Here is a 27,157-nt window from a genome sequence, read left to right as displayed (position 1 = left end):
TGCTTTAAGAAAAACTTACAGAAAGCACATTAAACATATAATGAAATCTTCGATTAATGAAAAAATTAGTGACAAAATGTTTCAAATTGCAAGTTTATTTTTGAATGTTAAAATAGAAACAACTATGATTTTCCCCAGACCTCAAACTATACTTCACAGAAACTGTTAAAGGTGATGTTTGTGGTGCGCACAATTAAGCAGTCTCAACAAATACTAGATTAATTTTAATTACTCTTTTCAGTTGTTAAGAGATAGTTAATATTTACAAAGCTCCAGTTTCAAAATGCCTTGAAACAATATAGAAAATCACAATTTGCAAAAGTCTTCGTTCCCCTTTCGAGTATTTAGCTCCGAGAAAAAAAACGCAGTAGAAATGACCGTAAAAAGCAACTTGGATTTTCTTTTTTCAAGGATCAGCTGCAGTACTTTGTTTAATATTTCAAATACAAAGAAAAAAATACCTAAGCACTAATTATATTCGCCAGAAAAAATGTGCATCTACCCAAAATAGCCCAAGTGTTTATTTTCTCACCATGTATGAATAAGACTTATGCCATTCTGACAGCATGTAAAGTTAGTTTAGAAGCCATATTTAATATTAGAAGTCTAACTTAGATGTCTTACTTTGATGCCTTATTGTGATGATTCAATTAAGAATTCTAAACATGCACAAATCTGCATTTTAGTTTCAGGTTACAAGCTTGCCAATTTTGAGCAACAAATCTTCATGAATTTCAAATAAATTTTGCGAAGAATAAAATAAGACTTAAGTTTATTTTAATTTTTATTTACAAATACTGTTCTCATAAAACAGTTTGGGGAAAACATTCAATAAATAAGTGCACTTGAATAAAAAGTTTAAAACTTGAAATAAAAGAAAACTCTTGTTGGGTACTTTTTTTTACGGTAAAAAACAAAAGCGAAGGCATCTATTATTTCCATAAAAAGACGGTCTTGCAATCATCTTCAAACACATGACCTTTTTCCTAAAAATACAACATGATTAAAATTCAGTAGCAAGTTTTGAACTATAAATTCTCAGTAAAATACAGTTTTGCAAATCTTGCATCGGAATAAGTTACACCATCTCTACAATTGTTGCATATTTTGCTTCAAAAATTCTTCAAAGTTCTATCCGAAAATGTTAACAAACGAAAATACATCGTTAAAAAATTCATAAATATTAAAAAGACGATACAATATTAGACTCGATGAGCAACCATTTACACGAAAATTATTTAAAGTGAAATTTGATCCTAAGAAGATACTTCATTTCGACTTGATTGACATCATACACTACATATTCATTATACACCAAAATTTCAGCACCAGTTGAGTCTTCTATTAACGGCCCACAAGGCATCTTCGCTTCTGATCTGAAATGTAAGAAAAACCTCAAAAAATATTTTCAATGAAATGAAAGTAAAATCTTTAAAAGCTGTTAGAATAAAGCAAACTTAAAGCCCAATAAATTAAGAAATAATTAAAAAGTTTTATATATCATATGAAGCTTTGCTTTGTTATCGAATTAATCTATTTTGGATATAGTAGAGTCATGTTACTCAGTATTGCGGATTAACCGTCGTCAAAATTTGGCACAAATGAACACGATTCTTGTGCAAAAAAATCCACATAAAATAGATCAGTTCTAAATTAAAACTGATAAATCGAAAAATGTAATTTACAGTTTTCATTGTTATACTAGTAATTTGCTATTAATAAATGGTTGCAAAGCTAGTGACAAACTCCAAGCCACTATGCTAGAGAATGTTATTTTTATGGAGACTTTTCGGTAGAAGATTGTTATAAATGGACTAGAACTGATGAGTGTAAAATGACAGATGAAACTACTCTCCTTGTAAACAAGGATAAGGGAAGGATAAACAACCAAGTGAAATCAATGGCGTTAAAGTAATTCTTAGATTATTAAGCTCTATCGTAATAGTTTCGAAATATATAAAAGGAAAGTTTCAGGTTACAAATGTGGCAATTTTCACGCAATGGTGGGATAAATCAACTTGGAAACAGTCATTTGCAAGAAATTTTAACCTTGGAAACCCTTCATCTTTATATATTTTAATATGCTGCTCAACTATTTTGATTCTCCATATCAAGAAAGGTCAAGTTTAGCTTAGTTATATCAAAGTCTCTTAGAGCAACACTTAGGGCACTTACTCTTAGAGAACACGACATTAAACCCCAATAACAAACCAAAATAATTGGTTATTGGGGTTTAATGGCGCAAGAGCCAAATTTGGCTATACTGCGCCAAGCAAATAGTAGATGTAAAGGTACAAGGTAACAAAACTTAAAATTGTTTAAAGCTTAACTTGCTTAAACAAAACTTAAACTTGCAATAAAAAAATGACCTATTTCTAAAAATATTAAAATCCTGCTGTTAAAATTGTCTAACTTCCTTTTTCACTTCATTTCAGTAAAAATATTGTTCCAACAGTATTAATTGAAATTAAAAAACATTTCAAAGAAAGTAAAAATTAGAAATCGTATTTACAATGGTTCGAACGGTGATAAAAAAATAACTTCAGTCTTTTGACATCGTATTTTTTAAATAATTGCCATGGACAGGGGTATTTGACGTTTTGGAAAAGGTTAAAATTCACCCACTGAAGTAGGCTGATTCATTTTCTGTTTAAAAGTAGCTTTAATGGAGGAAGCTTTTTTTTACTGTAGATCATTGTTTTGAAACAGAAGTTTCTTCTATGGTTTCATTTGGATCGTATTCTATGATATCTGTAGATGTTGAGGCCTCAATTTCATTGCTAATATCTCGGTGAGAGATTACTTTCGCGTTAGAATGAGCGTCGGAATTTAAATGTGACCTGGCTGACTTATTATTTGCGACAACTTGAACTGAATTTGTTAAATGAGAAATACCATCTACTTCCATAGTAGGAGACCTGTGAAGGGGATTTCTTTCAAAACTTAGAGGTTTTATGTGCAACTGTTTTATTTTCAATATAATTTCTAGGCTTGATACGATTTTTAGATTTCTTATATGTTACAGTTTTATAACCAGTTAAATACGGTGAAGTGGGAACTGTATCAAAGGTGGAACTGCTTTCGTTTGCCCATATGACATTGATGGGGATTCAGGTCCAACGGCACCGCTCACCACGGAGCCCAACAAGGGAAGGCAACCGCTGGCTCTGGACATTTCCAGCCTCGGCGCTTACCTTAGTGCTAGCCGGAACTTATACGGTGAGAGTCATCCCCTGGGAACAGTGACCACCCTGAACGCCAAGCCCAAGAAGGAACCCCTTCAATTGATGCCTAGCAGACCAACCACTCGGGTGACTAGCAAACAGCCGATTGATACAGCTGGAACCACAGTACACCACCCGTCTAATGGTCTATGAGAATCAAGAAGCAAACAGAGCGGCGACAGCTTCTCATGGAAAGCTCCCTCGCTTACAATCGAGGGAAGGAAGCAAGACAGCAGAAAGCAGGAGGAGATCTGGAAGGCAGACCATATCAATAGGATACCTCGGGGTCATGAAGCCTGTCAGCTAAAGAAGATGTGCCCCTGAGGGCAGCAACACTAGGGCTATTTTGGGACGAACCTTGTAATTTTGAGTCAATGTCAGATGAGGACGACACCCAAACTGGCATCCCTTCTCCAAACTTCCACATCAGAGGTAGAACGTTTGGCCTCGACGGATTTAACTTGCACCAGACTCGCTTACACAACGGTTTTTCGATGGAATCTTGTATCGAATCTGAAATTCCGGTTTCGAAGCCGAAACTTTACCACAAGGCAACCGGAAACTTTACCACAAGGCACACAAGGATTCATTTGAATAGTATTTCATTGTGTTTCAGGAATCTATATTGAGATTTGGAATTTAAATTCAAGTGTGAAGATATTTATCCTAAATTTGTATTCAACTTTATTATGAAAGGTTTGGTAAGTGTGTAAGCTATTGATATGAAATACTGAATTTGAGACATTGATATTCTGTACTTCATAAATGTTGCATTTATGCCTGGTGTTAAATATCAATACAAAAATTGTAAGATGTTAAAAATATTTAATCTTTTGAATATTTAGCTAAATTGAAATTTTGCTAACATTACAATTTAAATATCGATTAAATGATGCGACTTTATAGAAATTTTAATTTGTTAAAATTAGATGTGAGAAAACAAGAAATGTTGCAATGGGGAAGGTTTTAAATATTTAATTTGAATGAACCCCTTATCAATCGGAGGGCAGAGTATTAAAACTTTATTTTCCCAATTTTAGTCCAAGGTGTTTCCTCCTGAGAACGTTGTGCTTCTCTCAAGGGTTTGTTTATATTGAGTCGGTTTCGATCTGTAGCGTGATGTCTAGTTGTGTTGCTTTCATCTTTGTGCGCTTTGTTCCTGTGTGAATGTGCTAGTTGTTTCTGAAATAAATGTGGAAAATCCACTCGTTGCCTCCAATTCCTTCCTGACAGGCAAGAGCTTTTTGAATAAAATTATCCATTTGCTAATTCAAATTCACATTTATATTTCAATTAAGTCTAATTGCAGGATATTTTACCCCAAAAATTCCTCTTATTTTTGCTCATTCTTTTTTTTATTTTATTTATCTAGATATTGTTAGTTTTCGTCGAATAGACCATTGTAGACGAATTGAAAACTGCACTTGATACTAATTTTAGCAAAGATATGTTAGCACTAAGGACATATAATGCTGAATTAAAAATGAGAAATTATATTTTAACAACTTTATTGGAATAAGGAAAATGCAACTCCACAATTAAAATTTTGACTTTTATGTTTGGAACTTCCTTAAGTGAAATATTTGAAAGCGCTTTCTACTAACAATTTCATTTCAAATCAAGATTTAGCAGCTTTCTTTTAGGGGTATTTAAAAATTTCATTTCCCGGTGTTTCACACGTGCTTGCACATAAACGCATACTTATAGCAAATATGCACAAAAGATTGTATTAGATTAAATAACTGCCTTATTACAAAACAATTGTTCAGTTTATTGCAGAGGTTAAGATCAGTGACCCTATCGTATTCACAATAAAAAGGTTATTTAAAAAGCAAAAGCACACCCTATATAAATTTTTTTCCTTCTTAAATATTCCTACATTCTGAGGCTGGATATCCTTTTACTCTAATAAGATGGCAACTGATACTCGAATACACATTTAAAAATTTGTTTTCACATTACAACAATTAGTTTCAGAATTTTTTTTTTTATACATCTTAAAGGATCAGAATCGCAGCAAAATTCAGACTAAATTTGCGAGGTTACAAATTCTGTACCCGTTCACTTGATTTTACGTAATCACATTTCAACTACGAGTACAAAACTAAATTAACTTTAGTGGAACCATAGCTTTTAAGCTTCAATGTCAATAGTTAACGATTTAAGTCGTAATGTAAACGGAAATTTCAAACTTACGATAAAATTCCATAGTCAAAATTTCTCGGAGCAAACTTTCCTTTTCCAAAAACACTGTTGTATTCTGCTGGTAATGAATAATGTAAAGTTTCATCACCTTCCAGCAAGCCAAGTTGATTTCCAAGAGACACCTGAAATTTAACATTTGACTTCTTTTTGAACACAGAAAATACAATTACTATATAAAACATGACGAGTTCAGTTGTCAGAATTTACTGAAATATTTTCAAGGTGAAAATAGTTTAACAGAATGTTAACAAAACAGAATAACATGAATAATTAAAAGTTCGTTCAAAAGTCAAATTAAAAAGACCCAGTCCTTATTAAGGCGAGACCTTACTCCCTCGAGATACCTGAAGAATCTTCCAAGCTTAAAGGATTTCTTGCAATGCCGATATGAACCTTTGGTAATACATTATCAAAATGTCGAACATTTTCTGAAGAATGCGATTAGTGTTAAAGTAAATCTTACTTAAAATGCTTTGTTAAGATGTTGCTATTTCATTTCTTATTCTTTATTCCAACTCAAAGTGGAAAAAAGGATAGTGCATAATAGTTGCAGTGCTTCATGATTCCTAATCATGCGTCTTCTATTCACTTTCACAAATTTGTAGCACTTGCAAGCCTGTATATATTCATGATCTCGATTCCCTTAAAGATTGTTGATGAAGATAAGTATCTGTTTCCCTGTTCGTTACCTCAATGAGAGGTAAAGACAACGAATTAAACGCAAAACAAGTGTTTTTCGATACCAAAATGAATCTTTACAGACTCTTTACAGAAAAGGCATATGTCTTTAATTTACACTTAACGAAAGATTGTCCCACTCCCATTATACTTTACTAAAAACATGCTTTTTCACATGTCCTCATGTTAAGCACTATAATTTGCGTCTCAGTTGGCATTAAAAAAGCCAGGCGAGCTAGTCTTGTATATTATCTCGTTACATTAATTTACCCCATGAGGACAAAAATTTATTCACACCAACATGAAACTAATAAATGAAAGCAAAATATTTGAAATCGATGGCGAATGAGTAAGCGTTTATTTACGTAGTAATTTCTGTTTATCTGCACCCTAAGAATCTTTCTAATCGTTCGAACTGGGATTTCACTTCAATGTTGCGCGTTCTCTTCTCCAGCTGACACTTTACGGGGTGATACCAGAAATGCCTTTTGGTTTCATTGAATTTCCAATCCAAATTTACTTTCGTTCAGAAAATTTTAAGGCATTTTTTTGCCGGTTTTTTTTTTTATTCACATTTCAATGGCGGACCATGACTAAAAAAAACTTTTCAAAGCCATCTTAAAAACTGAAATCTTAATTAGGAGGAAAAATGATTTTCAATTAACCACGATCTTTTTCATTTCCCAAGAAACCATGGCATGCACGTATCAAGATTACACGCCTGTTTGAAAATAGGATTCGAAATTTCTGATGAAAGCTTAAGCCCCATTCAGACGACCTGTGCGTCTGGGGACATGGCACACTTTTCTCTGTGGTTTTCCGGCGTGTTTTTTTTATGCCGTTTAGTTTACGAAAATTTGCGGGAAACTCTAGATCGTGTCCACAGGCGGATTGGTCCAACAATTGGTCAGTCAGAAGACTACAGGTCGTTGGAACGTGGTTATTATACTTCATCTTTCGTGAGCATGCATTTTCCTGCCATGTTTACCTCTTGCCCAGTGCTGTTTGTTTCGCCAAAATTTAATATAACCGCATCAGTCGAAGAAACTGGATTTTTAATTGTCAAATTAAATTGATCAGGAGAAAACCCCTGTGCGGCCACGTAATTGCTTTAATAAGGTCTTCAACCAAAAATGGAGCCTAAGTCCTCGACCATCTATTTTGATTAAATGCCTCTTTTAGAATTCTTAAAGTTATGGCTTTTCAAAAAACCATTACAAGAACCATTATTGAAAATTCATTTTCTTCATAAGACTGTTGGTTAATTCTGTCTAACTCTTTCTAAGTGGTAAATATCTTATCTCACCTTAAAATATCTTGCAATCATTGTAGCATCAAAACTAATCAGAAGTAGACAAATGCCATGTTCAACATGTAATGTTCCATTGTGTGCAGCTTCTTGTTTTATGTTGTTTCACCAGAATAATTAAAAATAATGCATTTGGTACTTTACATTGTATTTGGTTTTTCTACCACTTATTTCATAAGTAAATAAATTTTAAAATAACTAATAATAGTTTTACAAAAATGCATATTTGCGAAATAATTTGTATTTCATATTTTTTCTATTGAATAAGTCAACAAAGTGTCATTGCTTAAATTGGGAAGTGGTAAATATGTTACCGCCCCTGTTATAAACAGCCACAACAAAATTTAAAAAATATTTTGGTCATAAATGAGCGTTTCTCTAATTATAGCGTAAAGTGTAAATCTTCAAAGAAAACGGCTTGTGCTCGTTATAAGGTTAAACTACCACACCTCATTTTATCTGTCGCAAGATCTCAACAAACGGCAAATGTTAAAAACTTACCTCACAAAGTAAGAGAAGACCTTCATTATTTTTCTTCGTCGGAAAGCAGTAATTAGCACTTTTGCTACTTATATCAGCAAAATAAAGTCCTTTACCAAAAGCATTCCCAGTTGAAGGGGCTTCGGTTGGTGCTATTTTTAGGCCGTTCTTTAAAATTCCGACCCAGTTTGTTATTCGAGAGCCATGCCACAGGAGGAGATTGTTTCCATAATTTTTAAACGATGAATTCGCTTTTGGATGACATGAATAAACAGCAATGATATCCATTTTGTAATTACTATGAGTAGGTCCATGAGTTTGTAGCAAACAATTTTTAAGAACCTAAATTTTAAAACAATCAATTATTACCTGGAAATTAAATTGCTCAAGAATTGGAATTTATCAAGTAACCCAATTTTACGTCATTAAAAAGACTTGCATAAATAAAAATAAAGATTTCAATTGCATGTACCATGTTTAACAGAAACTGCCATCTATTATTGCTAACTGATTTATCGGCAGAAAAATAAAATTCCAATTTAAAGTCACCAAGTATGATTCATACAAGTTTGATTTTTTGTGACCTGTTTTAACAATGAATATGTCTAAACTTACACAGCAGCAAAATACATTAAACAATCAAATTTACATGAATTATATAATCTTTGAGGAAGGAAAATTCTTTAAAACATTCGTCTTGTAAGTTGAATACATTACAAGATTCATTTCTACACCAACTCTACAAGTGTTTTTTTTCTCCTTCATAGAAAACTTATATTTGAAATCAAATTCACCTTTAAGCTTGCAGTCTTTTCTGAAGGTAGGAAAAAATTAAGTATTCACGGTAAAATCGTACTATTTCGAAACGTAATTAACATTACATTCGGTGAAAAGAATGGAATTTTATCATTTGTCTTACACTTCACGTATTTTATGCGCTGGTTGGTAAAGATTACGAATATCGTATGTACCTTAATCCTAAACTAATTTTTATATTCTCTACTGCCGAAGTGTCAAAAAGCTTAAAAATCGGCTAAAATTTCGCTTTCGTCTACTGTTTTTCTTTTGTAAAGAATACTTTCCAATACAAAATCTGATTACAGTACAATTGTCTCCCAATACGACATTGGATTTCAGAAAAATTCATACATCTACAAAGCAGGTATAATTTACAATTTCCTAAATCTGAGAAGGCATTAAACATACCCTTACACTGTCTAATAAGATAAGCGTCATGCGATAATTTAAAATGCCAAAAAATTTTTAAGCTGCATCTTGTAGCACATTACTCTTCTTTCTCTTATGTGCTACATGATGCAGCTTTAAGATTTTTGGCAACTAAAAACAGTTTGTCTCAAATTAAAAATAATTTTAATCCCTATTTAAATATTCATATTTGACATTTGATTAAGTATTCGTACTTAATTTAAATACAAAAGACATTTACTAATTTTTTATACAATTATCTTAAATTTATAGAGCAATATTTCATAAAGAAGCAGAACTGTAAAATTTTGTCTCGCATTCTAAAAAATTATCAGTATTAAAACTTGGTATTATAGATACATATAGCTTTAAATTGGGCTTTCTTCTGCTCATGTCCCCTCTATACTAGAATGTAGCTCTGCTTAGTTAAAATAAATCCAAAATTATATGGAGTGAACACAGCTTTTAGTACAATTTACGACACAAATCAACTTAATTCACCTTATGACTAAACCGAATTGGTTTATCAAATTAATTTGGTTCATGTTGGTTATCGGGAATTATATTAGATGCTAATTTGAATTGCTTAGTACTTAGAATTTAGGTAAAACAAATAGGCGATTTGTTTACAAATACTTAGATTGGTTAAACCAAGGACAGGCAAATATATCGAATTCAACTAGAATATCCATGGAAATTACAAAATGCACTTACAGAAAATTCCTCTTCAAATGGATCCAACAACTCTAGAGAATATTTAAAGGAATCGTAACATTTATGAAGGGGATGTTCATGCACTCCTCTATTAAGAACTTTCATGGCAATTCTTATGTTGGTCAAAGCCTGAAAATCAAAGAGGGCATTAGAGAAACTTATGTTGGTTTCTAAATAAGATTAAAGGAGGAGATTAAATAAAGGCGAAAGGCACTAAAGTTGCAAAATCATCTCCCTAATCTCTTAAATTGATAATTTAAACGCAGATCTACAACAGGGTACCGATTTCAAAATGCATATTTGAAGATACAGCTGCTTCATCAAAACGTTAGAGAAATTTTAATGCTGCATTCTACATTATAAATACGTTACTGTGCAATGGAGAAACAGCTCGTTCGGTTTTATTATGAAACTTATCTATTCAAGTTATAATTTTCGAAAGTTAATTCAAAATTTAAAAAAGGGGATCCGTTTCTAGTAGCATACATGTCCATTTACAAAATACAGAAAAATTCTGGAAAAGGTTTTGTAGGTGACAATGTGGTCTCTTCTTGAGTTTACCATTCTGCTTTTTCTTTTAGTTATAATTTTAAGAGGAGAATTTATTAGCTGTACATTGCAATTATGTTTCTTCGTCCGAAAACTTTCAAAAAGTCAGCCTAAATAATTTCATACCCAAAACGATTAAAAACCATCATGAATAGTGGAGAATAAAAATCCAAAGACAAATTCATTATGAAAGTTAGACAAGCAATGCATTTTATAATGTGTTGCTAATCATTAGAAGTCGGATTCTCACTGTCTAAGTGTTATACGAAATTCAGAAATTTCTTGCAATAAAATCTTGAGGCTTAGTAAAATTATGTTATTGCACTGCAATATCCGTTATTGAGATACTAGAAGATGTACCGCTTAGACGAGTTATCCTGTTAACAATATTTCAAATCAGATTTCACATATTAACCAAGGACGTAGAAAATCTTGTGCATGTTGGCAGGGTACTTAAATAAAATTTGCGCGCTTTTGATGTAAATACTTTAGCGGATTGGTATGAGTGAGGATAGAACCCGAGACCTTGTGGTTAGCAGTCCAGTAACTAAACCATTATGCGAAAGCAATTGCCCGTGCAGCATAGTTAACTGGCTTATATGCTATTCACCACAGACTCCCTCCACTCGAAGATATGGCTATTGAGTGGTGATGTATTTATTAGCTGTTGTCTAATGGGCTTGTACCCAGTTGAGTAACGCCAAGCGTTATGGCGAGCGTTTGTGGTTGCTGATGCGCCAAATGAGTCTGACGACTTTGGTTGCGGGTAGATGGCGCCACAACAGCTGCTACGAAGGTTGAAGGTTCATCGTCCGAGGTCAATAATGTAGCGTTATGGTATGAATGAGGATAGAACCCGAGACCTTGTGGTTAGCAGTTCAGTAACTAAACCATTATGCGAAAGCAATTGCCCGTGTAGCGTAGTTAACTTGCTTATATGCTATTCACCACAATACTAAGCAACTTGAAGTGTTTTGTTTCCTTGCAGTGTTATCTTTATAATATTCATGAACACTTAAAGAGCTAAAACAGATCGGAACAAATGATGTATTTACAAAAAAATGCAATGCTAAACAAAAATATTGAAAGATATTATCCAATGAATCAGTATAAATAAAATACTAATTTCATTTCGAAATATTTAAAAACATGTATTACCGTTCCTCCCAAATGAAAACTTAAGATTTTAAATTTTCAGAATTTGCGAGGCAAGATATGGAGAGCAGAATATTTTCAGGATATTTAAGTAGTGAAGAGACAGTTAATTCCTCTTGCCATCAATACATTTGATTCTTTACTGGTGGGCTTTTTCATTTGACACATTCCGTTTCGGAAATGAGATCCTACATATTCAATAAGTACCCATAAGAAATCTTGGTGTTTGAATTAAACGCATAATTTGCTTTTGAATCTTAACGTCCTTGAACGATTTAATTTCAATACGTAAGTTGATCAATAAATAAGGAAAAAAATGCTGGTATTAATTCTCCAAGTTGATGGCCTCTCAGAATACATTCACTGCATGCAATTGCACTTCAGCTTTTCTGTCTTCAGCATGTTGTAAACCCTTTGATAGATCCTTCGAAATCGACTTTGCAGCCTTTCCCACTTCTGATGCAAAATGTTTTTGAAGAGTTTATTTAAATTCGAAGGGGGGAATGCCATTCCTCAAGAGCGATAATTTTCGAAAGGAACATGGCATCATTTTGTAGCCTTGATTCAAACTACGAACAAATCTCCAGCTGAGCTACGTGTATAAAGTTGTCATGTGAAATTTTTCAATCGACAACCTGTGAGTGGCATGCAATGAAACACTCGTTTTTATGACGGGTGTGGTAATGGGATTTGATGATCTTTCAGTTTCACAGCAACTATGTTGATGCTTACTCCCGCTAGAGTAATCATTGGACTGGCGGTTCCATTTTCTTTGAAATCGATTGTCCCCCCCCTCTTCAAACAATTTAAACCACCTTTTAGTTGCACTGTAGGAAAGAACAAACTCCCTGTAAATTTCCTGTAGCGTATAGGCTTCGGATGATGTTTTTAGACGAAGAAAACGGTTTCAATGCAGCGTATTGCTCATCGCTTATCGCATCTATTTTAGGCGTAGGCGAAAGTGAAATACGTACTTGGCCTGTTGTCAACCATAGCAGTGATGTCATAGTTGAAGTCGTAGTCATTTATTCCGATACACATGCAACAGTTTCTCATTTTTTAAAATTATTAAAAATATGATTATTCTTTATTGAATAGCTTTTGTAAGTTTGAGAAGCGATATTCAATGCTATGACAAGCGGAATTAAATATCAGAATCCCCATTATGGAAAGAAATTAACTTGATGCCTGCTTACTTGCAATCAATACATTGTTTTTCCATGCCCACCAATCTTAAATCGACCGAAACTGATAATCCTCTAAAATAAATGCTGATTTATAGTAAGCAGAATAGCATTTAATTAAATGTGCATATGAAAAATTATGGTTGTAATTCAATTAATTTTGAAAACAATATTTGACACCAAGACTAAACGTTTTCAGAAACTCAAATTACAAACCTTTAACATCTCCAACTTCTTTTCGATATCTTCCTTGGACTGTATGATTGGAGGGCTTTTCTTTCTGAAAGAGGTTTTTATAAGAAATATATAACCTTGCTGCATTCAAAATAAGCATTTGAATAGCAAAAAAAAAGAAAAAAGAATCGAAACTTTTACTCAGGTACTGGGTTTTCATCTGAGCTGGATTTTGAACTTAATATCTTTCATTCGTTATTATTGGAATAGTGTTAAATAATTGAATTTAAGAATAACATTACACGAAACCAATTGGTATATTAGCTGTTACGGAAACTATTGAAAAGCATACCCCAAAATATATTTGGGGCGTTCTTTTGTTTTACTTAGTTTTTGCTATTGTTTGGTACGTTGTTCTACTTTTTATAACAAAATTGTAGTTATCTTGCAGTACTCCCTAAAATGCAAGATTTAAATATTTAAAATTGAAATAAATTGCAGGAAAGAAATGATTTTTATCATCAGGTAAAAAATTAAGCGGTAAATTGTCTTAAAATTTGCGCATGTTCAGATATTTGAAAAAAGATACCGTTTTAGAAGATGGAAATCACCGAATCCTATACACCAATAAAGGGATTGTTTAATAATGAGCCACAGACAATACTTGGGAATTTTATTTTCTACAAACATCATTTATAAATGCATCGTAACATTTAAAGTGATAAAATATTCAAAGAATTAAAGTTTTATAACTAAGAATTTTTAACTTAAGTAAACAAAAGTAATATAAAGGATTTATTCAAATGTGTGCCAAATTTCTTAATGTTTAATCTAAATTAAAAAAGAATGATTAAACAAAATTATTAATTAGATGCGCCTTACATCTAAGATGCTTTTATGCAAGAAATTCAAAGCCAAGAAAGATGTATTAGTTCTATATCATGGCTTAGCCAAACTCCTTTTAAGGTTTCTAAAAAAGCCATGCTTGATTGCTTTTCCTGAAGAGTAAAATGCAAAAATAACATGACACCTACTTAGTGTTGAAGTATAGGAAAACAAATGCATTTTGATACCCAAAATTATGAGGAATTTTCATATAGAATTCTTCGCAAGCATTGACAAGATTATGTCCAGCAGCTTCAGAGGACAGAGCTTCTGCGATTTTATTGAGCGCTCTGTATCCATCTTTGATTTGTCGAAATGTCAGTTGTCCTAGAGAAAAATCCTCCATAAAAATCAGAAAGTTCGAGTAGTACAGAAAATTTTGGCGCATTTGTAGACAAATACATATAAAAATACATTATATATCTTTCAGTTTGTTGCAATAATTTAAAAGACTGGACAATTTAGAGAATGATTAAGTTTGTTGGCACTGCTCCCTATTTGAACATTGTTTCAAAAAATGCTACGAGTCGGAACAAATGAATAGACATAGAATTAATGATATAACAAGTCAAAACCGGGATTTAAGAAGCAATTATTCCCTTTACAACAATAAAAACAAAAGTTCGACTTACCAGAAGCATAGTTTTCAGGTAATCCAGCATTAAAAAAATCGTTAAAAAATAATCAATGGAATAATCGAAAGTCAGCTTTTATAAATAAAACGCAAATTTCAGCCTAATGTCCCACGGCAGACAGATAACATTTCAGTTTACATATTTGTTCAATGTTTACGAAGCTACAAACTCCGACAAAAAACAAACAAAGTAGTCTCGTAGATAAAGAAGGTGAAAGGTAAAGTCACCGAGATAAAAAGAAATTGCTCGAGTAAATTCGTACGATATTCATTGAAATTTGATTTGAATAATAAAAGCAGAAACTTATGGTTACATCATACTAAAAATGTTTTGAATGATAGGAAATATCACTCAATAACTGGTTTTTTTAGGGTAAGCGATAACCGAGATAGCTGGCTTGGAAACGACCCATTTAGTTCTTCAATGATCCTTCTTCCGTACGTATTCAAATATCAAGAAGAGGCGATGTTAAAGCTCATGTTTACATCCCGAAAAAGCTAATATTCAGAATGCACATAGAACATGACACTTACTGCCAAGATTCGTTATTTTAAAAGAAATTATAGAAACGAATATAAAATTATTTAAGAACTTGCAGCTTTCTCCTAAATATACAAATAGGTTAGCTTCCATTTTTAGATTTATAAGTTTACTTTAAATTGTTATTCGATTATTCTGCATGGAAGAAAGTGTCGGATGATTTATCATAACAGAATTTTGTAGAGTCAGTTAACTTAAGGAAGAATTATTTTTTATTTTAAGTTTGTGCAATATCGTTCAAGTGTTCTTTCCAGCATGGTAAACAGTTCTAGTAATGCTCCATACAACATTCAACTGTTGATCATTGACTATTTGTACACGAACCCCATACTAAATTCGCAATACTAAGCAGAGGTTCGTGTAGTTGTGCGTGATAAACTTTAATATCAAGTAACGAGAAATCATAAAATGTATTTGATATCTGCTGTAGGTGCTGATGGGAGGGTTATATTGCAATCCTGAAAGCAAAATCACAGGCTGGAAATAAAGTTCCAGAGACCGTCATATATGAAGTCTAAGAAAAATATTCTTCATCGGATGCATTGGAGGCATTTACGTCTTCTCATCTTGGCAACATTGTTATTCGTCACTTGGCTTTTATAACTTGAGCTCTGCTGCGTCCAGGTCATTTCCCCGAAAGAACGTTTTGAGGCCACACTTTCACCGGTCTATTTCGAAGATGGAGGTGGCGGCTTTTTTTTATCAATATAAAATTAAGCATTTCCGTAGTCTAGTATTTAATTACAGAAGAACCATGTAAAAATATGTCGAGGTACTTCCTATATTTTCAGATCGTGAAAAGTAATGAAATGGGATAGTAAGAGTTGTACTTTGATGCATGCTGCCCACACGAAGTAAATTTTCAATGGCAAATATCCGTCGAATAATTAAAAATTCATTGTTCGAAATTATTCGAAACCATTTTTACACGTTTCCTTTACATTTTTTAGACACGTTAACGATCGTTCACCCATATTCAGATGACAGCAAAATTTTCATTTCGTGTAATATCTGATGCGAGTAGAAAACGCCTATGTTTGGTTTATATCTCCTTGTTTTAACATTTCTTCACCACTTGAATCGCCTGTGATTCACACTTATCTGATTAGCTGTTCACTACTACAATTAAGAAATGGCAAAATAAGCATCTTATTAGTGTCCGAATAAGCAGACTGCGAACATGTTAATGATTGGAGATATGAATAATGGGAATAACTGAATACTTATTAAGCATAATCGCAGTTAACGAGCTTTCTCGAAACATTAAATTTACTCGTTAAATCGTGAATAGTACAAAGAAATGGAAGAGGAGTAAAATTTAATTCATTTAAACATCCAAATCCGTAGTTTTTTTTAATGACAACTTGTATGGAGAACTTGCATCAGAATTCCTGCAAATTTTTGAAGATTAAAAATTTTAGCGCTGCTCCAAATCACGCAAATCAACTTCCACAATCAAAAATATTCAACATATGTAGTTAAGTGCGATAAGCTAGTTTTTCTTGCATTAAGCGAATCATTTCCTTCTTTCGCTAACAAAAATGCTAAATACAGAATAAAAAACTATGCTGAAAAAAAATGTTAGTTATAACCTCCAATGAATCAGTATAAATATAAAATTATAATTGCAAACTTCAAGTCAATTCAGCATAAAAAAATATAAAGTTTATGCAACTAATTTTTAATCGTGCTTAACTTTATTCGCAAACTGTCAATAAATTTAAACAAATAAAAAAATCTTAATCGGTTGCTAGTTGCCAAAATTGAAATTGTGATTGTGATTTCCCATCCGATAATGATGCAAAACAAAACAGCAGGGATATTTTTAACTTCGCCTAGTGTTACAGACGGTGATGGACGATTCCATGTTATACACTGATGAATGCCAAACTCTAAAATAAAATGAGAGCTTTCGTGTCACTACGTTCATAATTCAGAGTCTAAGTTCTGGAATGGGCTAAAAATATTTGACACTGCACATCCAGTAGACAGTAATCCAATACCATTTGTATTTTCAGTAACTAAACTTTTTTTTTTGGTCTAACTTTCTGTATAAGAAAATTCAGCCTCAGTTGAAAATTCAGATTGGAAGAAAAGCAAAAGTTAAATTAAATAAGAAATGACCAATTTAAGCAATAAGTTTCGAAAATTTTTTGCGCAACATTTTACACAATTTAACGAAGTTAAAAAAGCTTATGCGAAATTTTTAACAGAAAGAATTGTAAATATGGTAAATAAGTGAATAGAAGAAATATGCATATAGAAGTAAAAATACAAATCACTCAAAAGTCAGCATGAATTTAAAAAATATTAGCACAATGTATGCACGTTTGCCAAAATTTAAAATTTCTGTACGTTAAGGAAAGGAAGGATGGATTGATTGATTGATTATCTTTCGACAGCAAAAAACCCAAAGGACTTCCGATATTATCAAACAATTAGATTAATATAATTTGATGAATATTTTGTTAACCTGGTATAGATTAACTAAAGAAAGATAAAAATCATGTCTCAATTTCATATAATTTGGTTGCTAACTATTATAGTGATGCATATAAATACTAGTTCTTTGTTGCAAAAGTAGGCGGATGCATTCGCTAGAATTGCATATAAATATATGTATTGAGTATGTATTGAATACGATTTTATACATGTATTGAATGCTAACTCAAAACTACACATTTTCATCATAAAACAATATTAAATAGCAAGTTTAAGTCTAAATATCAAATTAAAAATTTAAAACATTACCCAAAGGAGCATTAGTAGAATCGTAACACATCTCACTCATTATCACTGCCATTATTTTCTTATTGCATATCAACTCTAAAAGAGACTTTAAATACAAAAAAAAGCCCATATCAATACACATTTAAAACTAAAGTGCAAGAGAAATGATATAAAATACAAAATTTCCATCTTTACTTGGATTGAAGGATCTAGATCAATTTCTCCCACAACGATGTCACTCTGAAAAATAAGTATTGCAATTTTACATTAATTTTTTAAGATTCAGTGCATAAAATGAAATGCTAAGATATTGTAAAAACAGAAGTTCAGAATATTTAACCCTTTGAGATCTACTATCCAGTACCATTTGACATATTTCATTGACATGCTTATAAGGGTTGTTTCTAAATTCATTTCAAATTTTTCTCCAGCTTAGTATATTTATAATCTTGGATGAATTTTCAAACTCATTTGCCAGAACTAATAAAATCATTGGGCAGTAAAGGGTTAGAAGGAAAACATGGCAAAATTGCTGCCCATAACAAATCTTGCTGACCGTTGGTATAAAATGGAGAAATGTCTTCAATGATTTCTTTCTGGAGTGGAAATTCAGCAGTAATAGCCAAGACTTAACGAAACTTGAACAAGAAAACTCAAGTTTAATAAATTTTATACCCAGATGGATCGGATCTACTTGGGATCTATTAGATCCATTAAAAATGCTAAAACCTAAGCTTCCGCATGAAGCTTAAAAATGCTAATCCGTATGGGTCAATTAAAAAATGATTGCCCTCTTCGAGTTTCAAACCATTTTAAAATAGTTAATTATTTTTTAAAAACTATATTTGCAAATTTTTCCCTCAAGAAAACCTTGGATTTATATTAAAAAATGTACTGATTTTTTGAAGCATTTGCAGTTCAAAATATTCTAGATTTTCAAATCTGCATGTGATCTGCTCCGATATGGCTGACCGTCATGAATCGAAAAGGCGGATTTTTGGGTTTATTGTGGCATTCGTATTCCCGCATGTCCGTCGTTTCATGTATGAATGTATTCGAAGAAAAGGATCGATAATCAATAATCTTAATATATCAAAGACGCCGAAACCCCAGATGGTTATGTTTCAACTTTTCATCATCGTACTTAAGGGAGTCTCCTTTTGAAAGGTGGCTGAATAGAAATAAGGTTGATGTAAAATCATTCTAAAATATTGTAAAATTTGGGAATCAAATGCAAGAGATTACATTCAATGCTATCCAAAATCGTGTTACAACAAAGAAAACAGTTAATAAAATACTTACAAACCATTTTCATTCAGCTAAGAGTGAAGTAATACGAGAAAAATTACCTGAGGATTCAAATCTAATTTCAGGAGATCATACTTTCCAGCTACGTGAGTAAATGTCTCCTTATTTTGCCAAAGGTTACCAGTTTTATCGTAAAATCTAGAAAGTTAATTTCCAGGTAATTATAAAGCTGATAATAAAAAACTTATATCAATAGTCATGCTTTTGGAATTAAAATTATATTCATATTTTAAATTCCTCTTATTTTAAATCAGAATCTTTAACAAACTTTTGAAAATGAACATTTTATTCAAAGTTCTTTTTGCTGATTTCGTTTTGCAGAGAACATTTTATTGAAGATGATTACCAGAAACTTAAGATTTATTTTAATATCAAGCATACACATTTGACCGATAGCAAGCAATACGTTCCAATCGAGAAACGGCTGTAGTTTGGGGGAATGCGATATTTAATATGAGGATATTTTTTTTTAAGACGGCACAAACAAGCTATTTAACTGTTTGCATTTGGAATAATAAATGTAAAGTCCGGTTTTTTTGTAAATTATTACACTTTGTTTTGAATTCGTGAATGCTTATACGGAGTATACAGAAAGAAATTAGACCTAGAGATATTTTTTGTGAATAGCCCCGGTTTAGAATGCCATTACCTCCAAAAACAAATTTTGGAATTATATACGAATCGGCAAAACTCGTAAAAACTACTTGGTAGAGAGAAGCTGATTTTTTGAACCAAAATTTTAGATTTCTGTCAAATTTCGGAAAAATATTTTAAAAGGAAAACTTAATCGAGCTGTATATTCGTGGGTATGTTAACTTAGTAACTCAAAAATACAATCAGCTAGATAGATGAAATTTGGTACATGATCGACATGAAAATTTTAAACCCTAAAATGATTTGACCTAGTCAGTCATTGGGAAGATTTCTACATACATACTCGGTATGCTTACTACATCACGAAGTTGAACATAAAACACGCCACAGGTAGAATACTTTCACTTAGGTATAAACATGTAGATAAGCTTATTTCAATGTATCTAGCCATTGCCCAGAAGTTGAAAGATATTCAAACGCAGTTCCATACTTCGGGAACTATTTATCGCAAAATAAAACGAAAAATGCGTAACGAATTCCAATTTATAAAGCGATACGCAAGAGAACATTTCCATATTTAAATATGTACCAAATTATTTGTGATAAGACACTATTTAGAATAATTTCTTATATTCTAGATAAGATTAATTTGAATTTAGAAGTCATTTCTTTAGAAATATAATTTTAGGCTGTTGAAATTTGCCATCTAATGTTAGATGTTTACCAGCTCTTCAATACATTTTTGTACATAATCGATTATAATAAACTATTTTACTCCATTTGATGACGCAAGAAATGAGATGCCGCTGTATAACATTTCAGCCATTTCTTTCAGTAGTTACGAAGATATAAAATGAAATTCAGGAAATATTGCGGTGTGCTTCCATTTTCCTTCCTTTGAAAGTTGTCGAAACTTAACACGAATTAGCTGAATGAAAAATACCGATAAATTGTAGCAGAAAATGTCTAAATGTTATTTGAGATAAATCTTGTATTAAGTTGACATTCAAAATTTTACAAAAAGAAAAACCAATCAACTGATCATGATTTGGTTTAGTACTATAGAGAATTTAATGCAAAATAAACTTCATAACCAAGAAAGATTGCTTTCATTTTATGAATCAAATATTACACGATAAATAATTTTTAATAGCTGATTCAACAAAGTGCGATTAAATGTAAAACTGATTCCATGAAAAAGGAATTATATATAAATCAGCAAATAATTTAACAATTATTTTAGAGGTTTAAATTATGTTTATAAAAACGAAATGCAGATAGAAATATGTATGAATAGTTTTTCTAATATAGAAGGAGTAACTGAATTTGTGTCAAAAATTATCGCATTTTATTTTAATTTATGTTTGCTGAAGACTTCGTTAGGAAAATTTTAATTCTCTGATAAAGGGATTGACAAAAACCCGATTTTCGTTTTTGAAATGCTCCGAAAAATAACTGGACATTAAAATTTTACAAATGTGATTTTCTAACCTTCAGTTTGTCTTTTTTTTATCTCAGTAAAATGTATGTCGTGAAGTGATAAATCTAATTTTAAAAATCTACAAATCCATATATCCAAGCTATATTTCCGAGATAAATATAAAGAGTTTGTTTATATATTAACGAATTCGTGCAATATATTTACACAACGAATTCGTGAGTTGTATTGATGTGTAAGACATTTGACTGTTGATTTATACAATTAAACCCCTATAGAAGGCAATTTTAATGCTTCCTTACACCACCAAAAGCTATAAAAATTTAATGTAGTATGCTTTACTATATTGAACTCAATGGCAGGCATATAATTACGCAATACCATTTGAACGATTCGTTAATAAAAGGAATTCAGTTCTCAAGAGGAATATTCCAGCAATACGAGGAAACATTTTAGTCAGAACTTTGAAAGCGAGTCCTACAACATGGAGTTTAAGTAGGAAAGATTAATTTCTCATATGGTTCCAAGCAGATTTGGTAAAAAAAAAAAATCAGCGCTATGATGCATGAAAGTAAACTAATTAAGTAATTGTAAGTTATATAATATAAGTGATGACTATACATCGTATTGAATTCAAAAATAATTTATTGAGGCTTGCATATAAGCATGATTTAATTGGTTATAGAGAGAAATTTATGATAAAGCATGAATATATATACAGTCTGTCAAGAAAGTATTGGGACACACTACAAGTTCACAGATTTTATAATATTTTACTTAAATAAAACCAAAACAAAGAAGTAAATATTTTGATATATACAAATCATAATAATTCAAACAAAACTGATTAATGCAATTATTGTTATAATTAAAAATAAAAAGAAATAAAGTAAAAACACGTGCTCAAAAAGTATTGGGACACTTCCAAATAAATTAAGAAAAACAATGCAAACTTAAAAATTAATAGTTTATTGGGTCGCCCTTGCATTTTATGACCTCCCGTAGTCTATTTGGCATGGATTGAACCAATTTTTTGCAAAATGATCCATCGATTTTGCTCTTCAACAAAATGTTTTAAATCCTGCTTGTTAGAAATTTGATGTTCATACAATTTTTGCTGCAAATAACCCCACACATGCTCAATGGGATTAAGGTCTGAACTTTGCGCAGAAGTCTTAATAAAACTAGGATAGAGGTCGAGGCCCCATAACTCGCAAATGTAAGCATAACTTAATGTTTCGGGTAATTAATTATCTTGGTCTATCTTAAAATGTCTTGAGATTCCCAGCTTGCTTGCACACTGCTTTAAATTTCGCTTGACCATGCAAGATAGAAATTTGTTCCATCAGTAAAATGTAAGTACCCGGCAACAGCGCTTGCCATACAACCCTAGACTATTCGATTGCCACCTCCATACAATAGATTTTTGACATGTAAATTTTTGACATGTTGTATTTGGTTTCCGCTAAACTTTTTTGCTTACCGCCCGATCCAAAAGTTTTATTTGCTTTCACGAACAAAACTTACGTTTTCCCAAAATTCTTTTGGCTGCTTTACATTTAGCAAATACCAGCCTAGCTTGTCAAATAGCTTTGCTGATGCAGGGCTTTCTTTGAGGTACTCTGCCATGATAGTTAGGTTTTCTTAAAACATTTGATAGTTTCAAGATTTACAGATTTTCCAAACTTTTGCATTGCAGAGTCAAATTTATTGCACTAGTTTTTGGATTAAAGTGAACTTGTTTCATAATCCACCTCTTTTCACGTTCATTAAATGTCCTTGGAAGTCCTGATCTTTGTTTTCAACACTATTTGTTTTCTTGAACCTTGAATAATGTTAAAAACAGACTTACTCAATTTCAAGATATGTACTATACAACATACTGATTTTCCCTTTTCCCAATGTCTTATTGCAAAATTTCGCACATCAACCGATATATCTTTGTTTCTTCATTTTTCTATAAACAGTCTTGGTTGAAACTTAAATTTAAAATCATAGTTAAAAAAGTGGTAGTAAATTCATTTTTATTAATGTGTATATATTTGTTGAGTTTATTTCAAAAGCGTCCCAATACTTTTGACTCCTATTTGCTTTTGAATTATATTTGAAAAGCTATATCAAATTATAATTCTAAAATACCAATTAAATTTTCCTTACAAACTGTATACCAAATGTTAAAATATTTCTTGATTCACTTTGTTTCTATTTTAGTGTGATAAATAGTTTTATAAATAGCTTTGCAGTTATTCGTGCCAAGTATTCCAATACTTTGAGTGACTTTACATATTCTTTTGACATTTTTTGATGAACTAGAAGACGATGCGTAATATCCAGTTCATGTATTATAATGTAAAAAGCGTCACAAAATTCACACGTTTTCAACCTTTGCGTAAATTGAGACAGCACATGAACCTTTTCTTTCGTATCTAATTACCAAAATCGTCATATTCGAAGCACTCAACTGTAGAGGGCCATTTATGATATGAAAAGAGGATAGTTATTGGAAAATTTAAAGTAAATAGCCGAGTGTTTTATTTATTAAAAACATTACTAATTGTTATTTTTTTTTTTTTTTTTTGCATTTTAATCTATATAAATTTCGATCAATAATAAGTGTCAAGATACTTTGACAGGCTGGACTATTTGGAAGATTTTTGGAGAAATTACGACATAGAATATTTTGTCAGAATGTTTCATTGTACGAGTATCGAATTATAGCTTTTTAAAACTAGAATGGAAAAGTCAGAGCTTATAACCTAATGGAACTTCTGAAATCCAAAAACATCAGTTGTTACGTTGATTCATTTGACTCCATACATTCCCGAATCAGGTGTCAATCGAATTAGAAACAATACAGTTAAGGGCGTAAAGTATCTTAAATCTGTCATTAACCATCTCGAAAATCCTCCATGCATCTAAAATTCACCCATCTCGGCTGGGAAAGAGGCTACAGGATAAATCAGAACACTTTCGCGATAAATGAAAGAATCAAAATAATGAAAATGTAAAAATAGGCCTACTTACTCATCTTCGAATTCATCTTTTGCCTTTGATATACCCGTGTTAAAGTTTACGAACTCGCTTTGTCCTTTTGTTCCGACTCTTCCAAATCTCTGCCAAACTGCGAACTTTTTCTTTTTATTATGCTGTAAAAGCTGAATAAGATGAAATTTGTTTTTATTTTCCGACGTGCTCACATAACTCAAAATAGCCGAGTATGGTGTTCCGTCTTCTTGGTAAATGTGATAATCTTTCGCTTCAGCGCATTCAGCATCTCCGGGTAAAATAGAATCGCATTCCTCTTCGTCAGTTTCATTATCAATTTCTGGAGGAGGGATATCAATTTGCTCAGAACTGGTTGCCACCATGCTCGAATGCATTGTGGAGAGAGAAGGCAAATTAATGCAGCGCTTCTTTAAGCTAGAAATGAAAAATTTCAAACGTTGATATATGAATTGATAATTTAGAGTGCCTAAAATATCTTTATCAGAAACTAGTTTGAGTTTTGAGAGTTATGCAAAGATAAATTTATTTCAGACCTGCTAAGGCACGATAAGGAATTGAAGCCGAAAAGCAAACTGCTCAAAGTAACTTAACCCTTCATAGGGCATAATTCCGGGCATTGACAAAATTTTTTAGGGTTATTTCATGATAAACTGATGATGCAAATACTAAAACATCAAAAGTTCGTTGGTTTGTCATTTAATTTATGAAATAAGAAGTGGTAAACTGATTTCCAGAGATCGTTCAGGGGAAATTGAAAGTGGCAAGTATACTTACCACTGAGCGTTGAGGTTTAAAAAATAATCGAATGTTCGCTGAGAAATACACTTACCCCTTAATTTTAGGTAATTTAAAAAGATTTATACAGCTTTCTTAGAAATCATGGAGTTCCTCGGAATTCATAGTAATGTCTTACATTGAAGCTCATTTTGCATTTGTTAAGCTGGTTTGAAGGATCGCTACATTGTATAAAAATAAAACTTTTGCAATCTGATGCAATTTTATTAACACGTTAACCACGTTTTGCGTTAAGAAGTAAACTTCAGTATTCAATACATCAAAAATGAAGTCAAAATGTGCATAAAGTTATTAACAGGAAGAATCCGAATTTTAAGAAATTCTATCTGCATCAACAGTTTGTTCATCTTTAAAAATGAATGAAATTAAATAAGTTCAGTAACATAATTAACTATAAGAATATCTTAGACATAAGGAATACAACACAGTGATGTTTCATTTCTGAAGACTTTTCCAGGAGTTAAGATTTAATGACAAACGCTGGAACTTAATATCGTTACGAAAACGGTTGCATCGTGAACGGGCAGTGGTAAACATATTTACCATTTTAGTTAAATACAATTTAAATTCAATTGATTTAATGTATTTGAGCTATAAAGGTAGCTCAATCGAATTTTAAGCATCTGATTGCTCTATTTATAATTTAAAAATCCTTTCTTGAGCCGTCATAAAAACCTTTCGTAATCGGTAAGAATATATATACCAGAGAAATATAAAGGGTTAAAAATGCAAAAGCGAATCTTTATTTAACAACACTAAATAAAGTTTGTAAAGTATTAAAGTAAATTCATTCAGGTTAATACTGTATGGCATTCAAAGATGTAACTTACCTCACAGAGGGATCAGAACACATTTCATTAAATTTTTTTTCATGAAGTGCTAAATTAAACATCCCGGAAGTTACGTTTACAACTTTCTCTCTTTTAACATTTCTGATGAAATTTGTCTCCTCGTTCACTTGACGAAAAGTTTGCAAATCAACATAGTAATCGGCCTCATCATCATAAAATTTGAATTTTTTCTCTTTACGTTGGTAAGCCATCTCCATAAAGCATACTATTCGAGGCTTGTAACTCTTCCAGGTGCCATCATCATCTTCCCAAAGCCAAGAATAGAAACCATCACTATATACCAAGCAACGAACTTTTTGTTCTACCGAAGAAATTTTATTGACTTGCGTCATTTTATCTAAGTGAACAATGATGGTTTGCTTTGGATCCTTACTTGGCAAAGAGACTGATTTTTGCCATTTATTCGCCGCTTTGTTAAGAATTTTATTTTGCTCTTCAGTGTAAGGCGACCATCTCTTCTGATATTGGTGTTGCCACACCAATTCTGGCATATCACCATCTGAAAAAAAATCATTTTGTAAACCATAATGCTGTTTTTCATTAAAGCAAGATATTAAATCATTAACTTTACATTATTAAATATATGCAAGTTTACTCGAAATTTAGATATTTTTTTATGAAATAAGGTCCCTAATGAGTCAGTAGCTACTTTCTACTTCAAGAAGCAGGTCCCTAAAGCCCTCCAAATATCTAAAATAGGCAGTAAATTTTTTTCGAATATAGAAAAAACGTTAATCACTTTTAAAGTCCCTTGAATCCGATATTCTTCGGATTCAAACTTTTCGTTATCTGAATAAATACAGTAGACTGAATGCAGGAGAATTTACATTTCTCTAGTATTCTTATTTTCTCCAGAAATCTTTTCTGTCATTGTAATTGAAAGCAATTGTAACCAATTATATTCTCAGCTAACTTACTACTTAAAAAACTACTAATTTAGGCCTTTTAAAAGTCTAACTGCATATATTTTCATGAAGGCAGCTATGAAAATATAGTTATTTTAAACAAGCTTAAGTTTGGCTAGTATTCCGATTCCATACTCGAGAAGTTTATTTTGAAATTCTGTAAAAACTTCGCCAGTCAAAGTTTGTCCAATTTTTTAATATTACGCAAGTTACAATAATTAATTTAAGTAGCCCAATTTATCGTACAAGAAAGTGAAGCCATTTCAGAAACAATTAACATTCACATACAAACAGAAGTAACTCTAGTAAAAATTATATACGAGTTTATTAAAGTTTGACACCATTTTCAGTAAAATTATTGAATTACAAAAGTAGCAAGGTATATAAAAAAATGATAATGATCAGCATTATTAAGACAAGCCAGATAATGAGTATTAATAATTCTAGTACTTGTAGGTTAATACAAATACAGAATATGAAAAAAATTCACCTGCCATGACTGATACAGTAAATTAATATCGTCTAGCAAACTGCACAACTGGGTCAGAAAGGACAAAAATACCTTCGCGTGTTCAAAATCTGACTTTTCTAC

The 27,157-nt window shown here is 31.8% G+C and overlaps 1 protein-coding gene across 1 annotated transcript; it reads right to left on the bottom strand.

Annotated features, from left to right (window-relative positions):
* Window positions 1-777: 777 nt before the first annotated feature.
* LOC129960453 (poly [ADP-ribose] polymerase 2-like) lies at window positions 778-27,157 on the bottom strand. Its single transcript, XM_056073898.1, has 12 exons — window positions 27,056-27,157; window positions 25,640-26,159; window positions 24,033-24,428; window positions 19,018-19,114; window positions 17,864-17,908; window positions 17,690-17,774; window positions 13,952-14,090; window positions 12,921-12,984; window positions 9,817-9,945; window positions 7,918-8,238; window positions 5,421-5,551; window positions 778-1,376 (listed from the first exon to the last, which is right to left on the bottom strand). The coding sequence occupies exons 1-12, from the start codon at window positions 27,060-27,062 to the stop codon at window positions 1,235-1,237; spliced, it is 2,076 nt and encodes a 691-aa protein (XP_055929873.1). The 5' UTR covers window positions 27,063-27,157; the 3' UTR covers window positions 778-1,234.

This window comes from Argiope bruennichi, chromosome X2 (genome assembly GCF_947563725.1).
Source record: "Argiope bruennichi chromosome X2, qqArgBrue1.1, whole genome shotgun sequence".
Classification (NCBI taxonomy): Eukaryota; Metazoa; Arthropoda; class Arachnida; order Araneae; family Araneidae; genus Argiope; species Argiope bruennichi.
Note: the sequence above shows the minus strand (reverse complement) of the source record. Positions and strands in the feature narration are given on the sequence as shown.

Coding starts and splice junctions, on each gene's coding strand:
- LOC129960453 (XM_056073898.1), bottom strand. Junction 24,429..25,639: donor TGTTCTGATCCCTCTGTGAG/GTAAGTTACATC, acceptor TTTCATTTCTAG/CTTAAAGAAGCGCTGCATTA. Junction 9,946..12,920: donor AGAAGTTGGAGATGTTAAAG/GTTTGTAATTTG, acceptor TTTGATTTTCAG/GCTTTGACCAACATAAGAAT.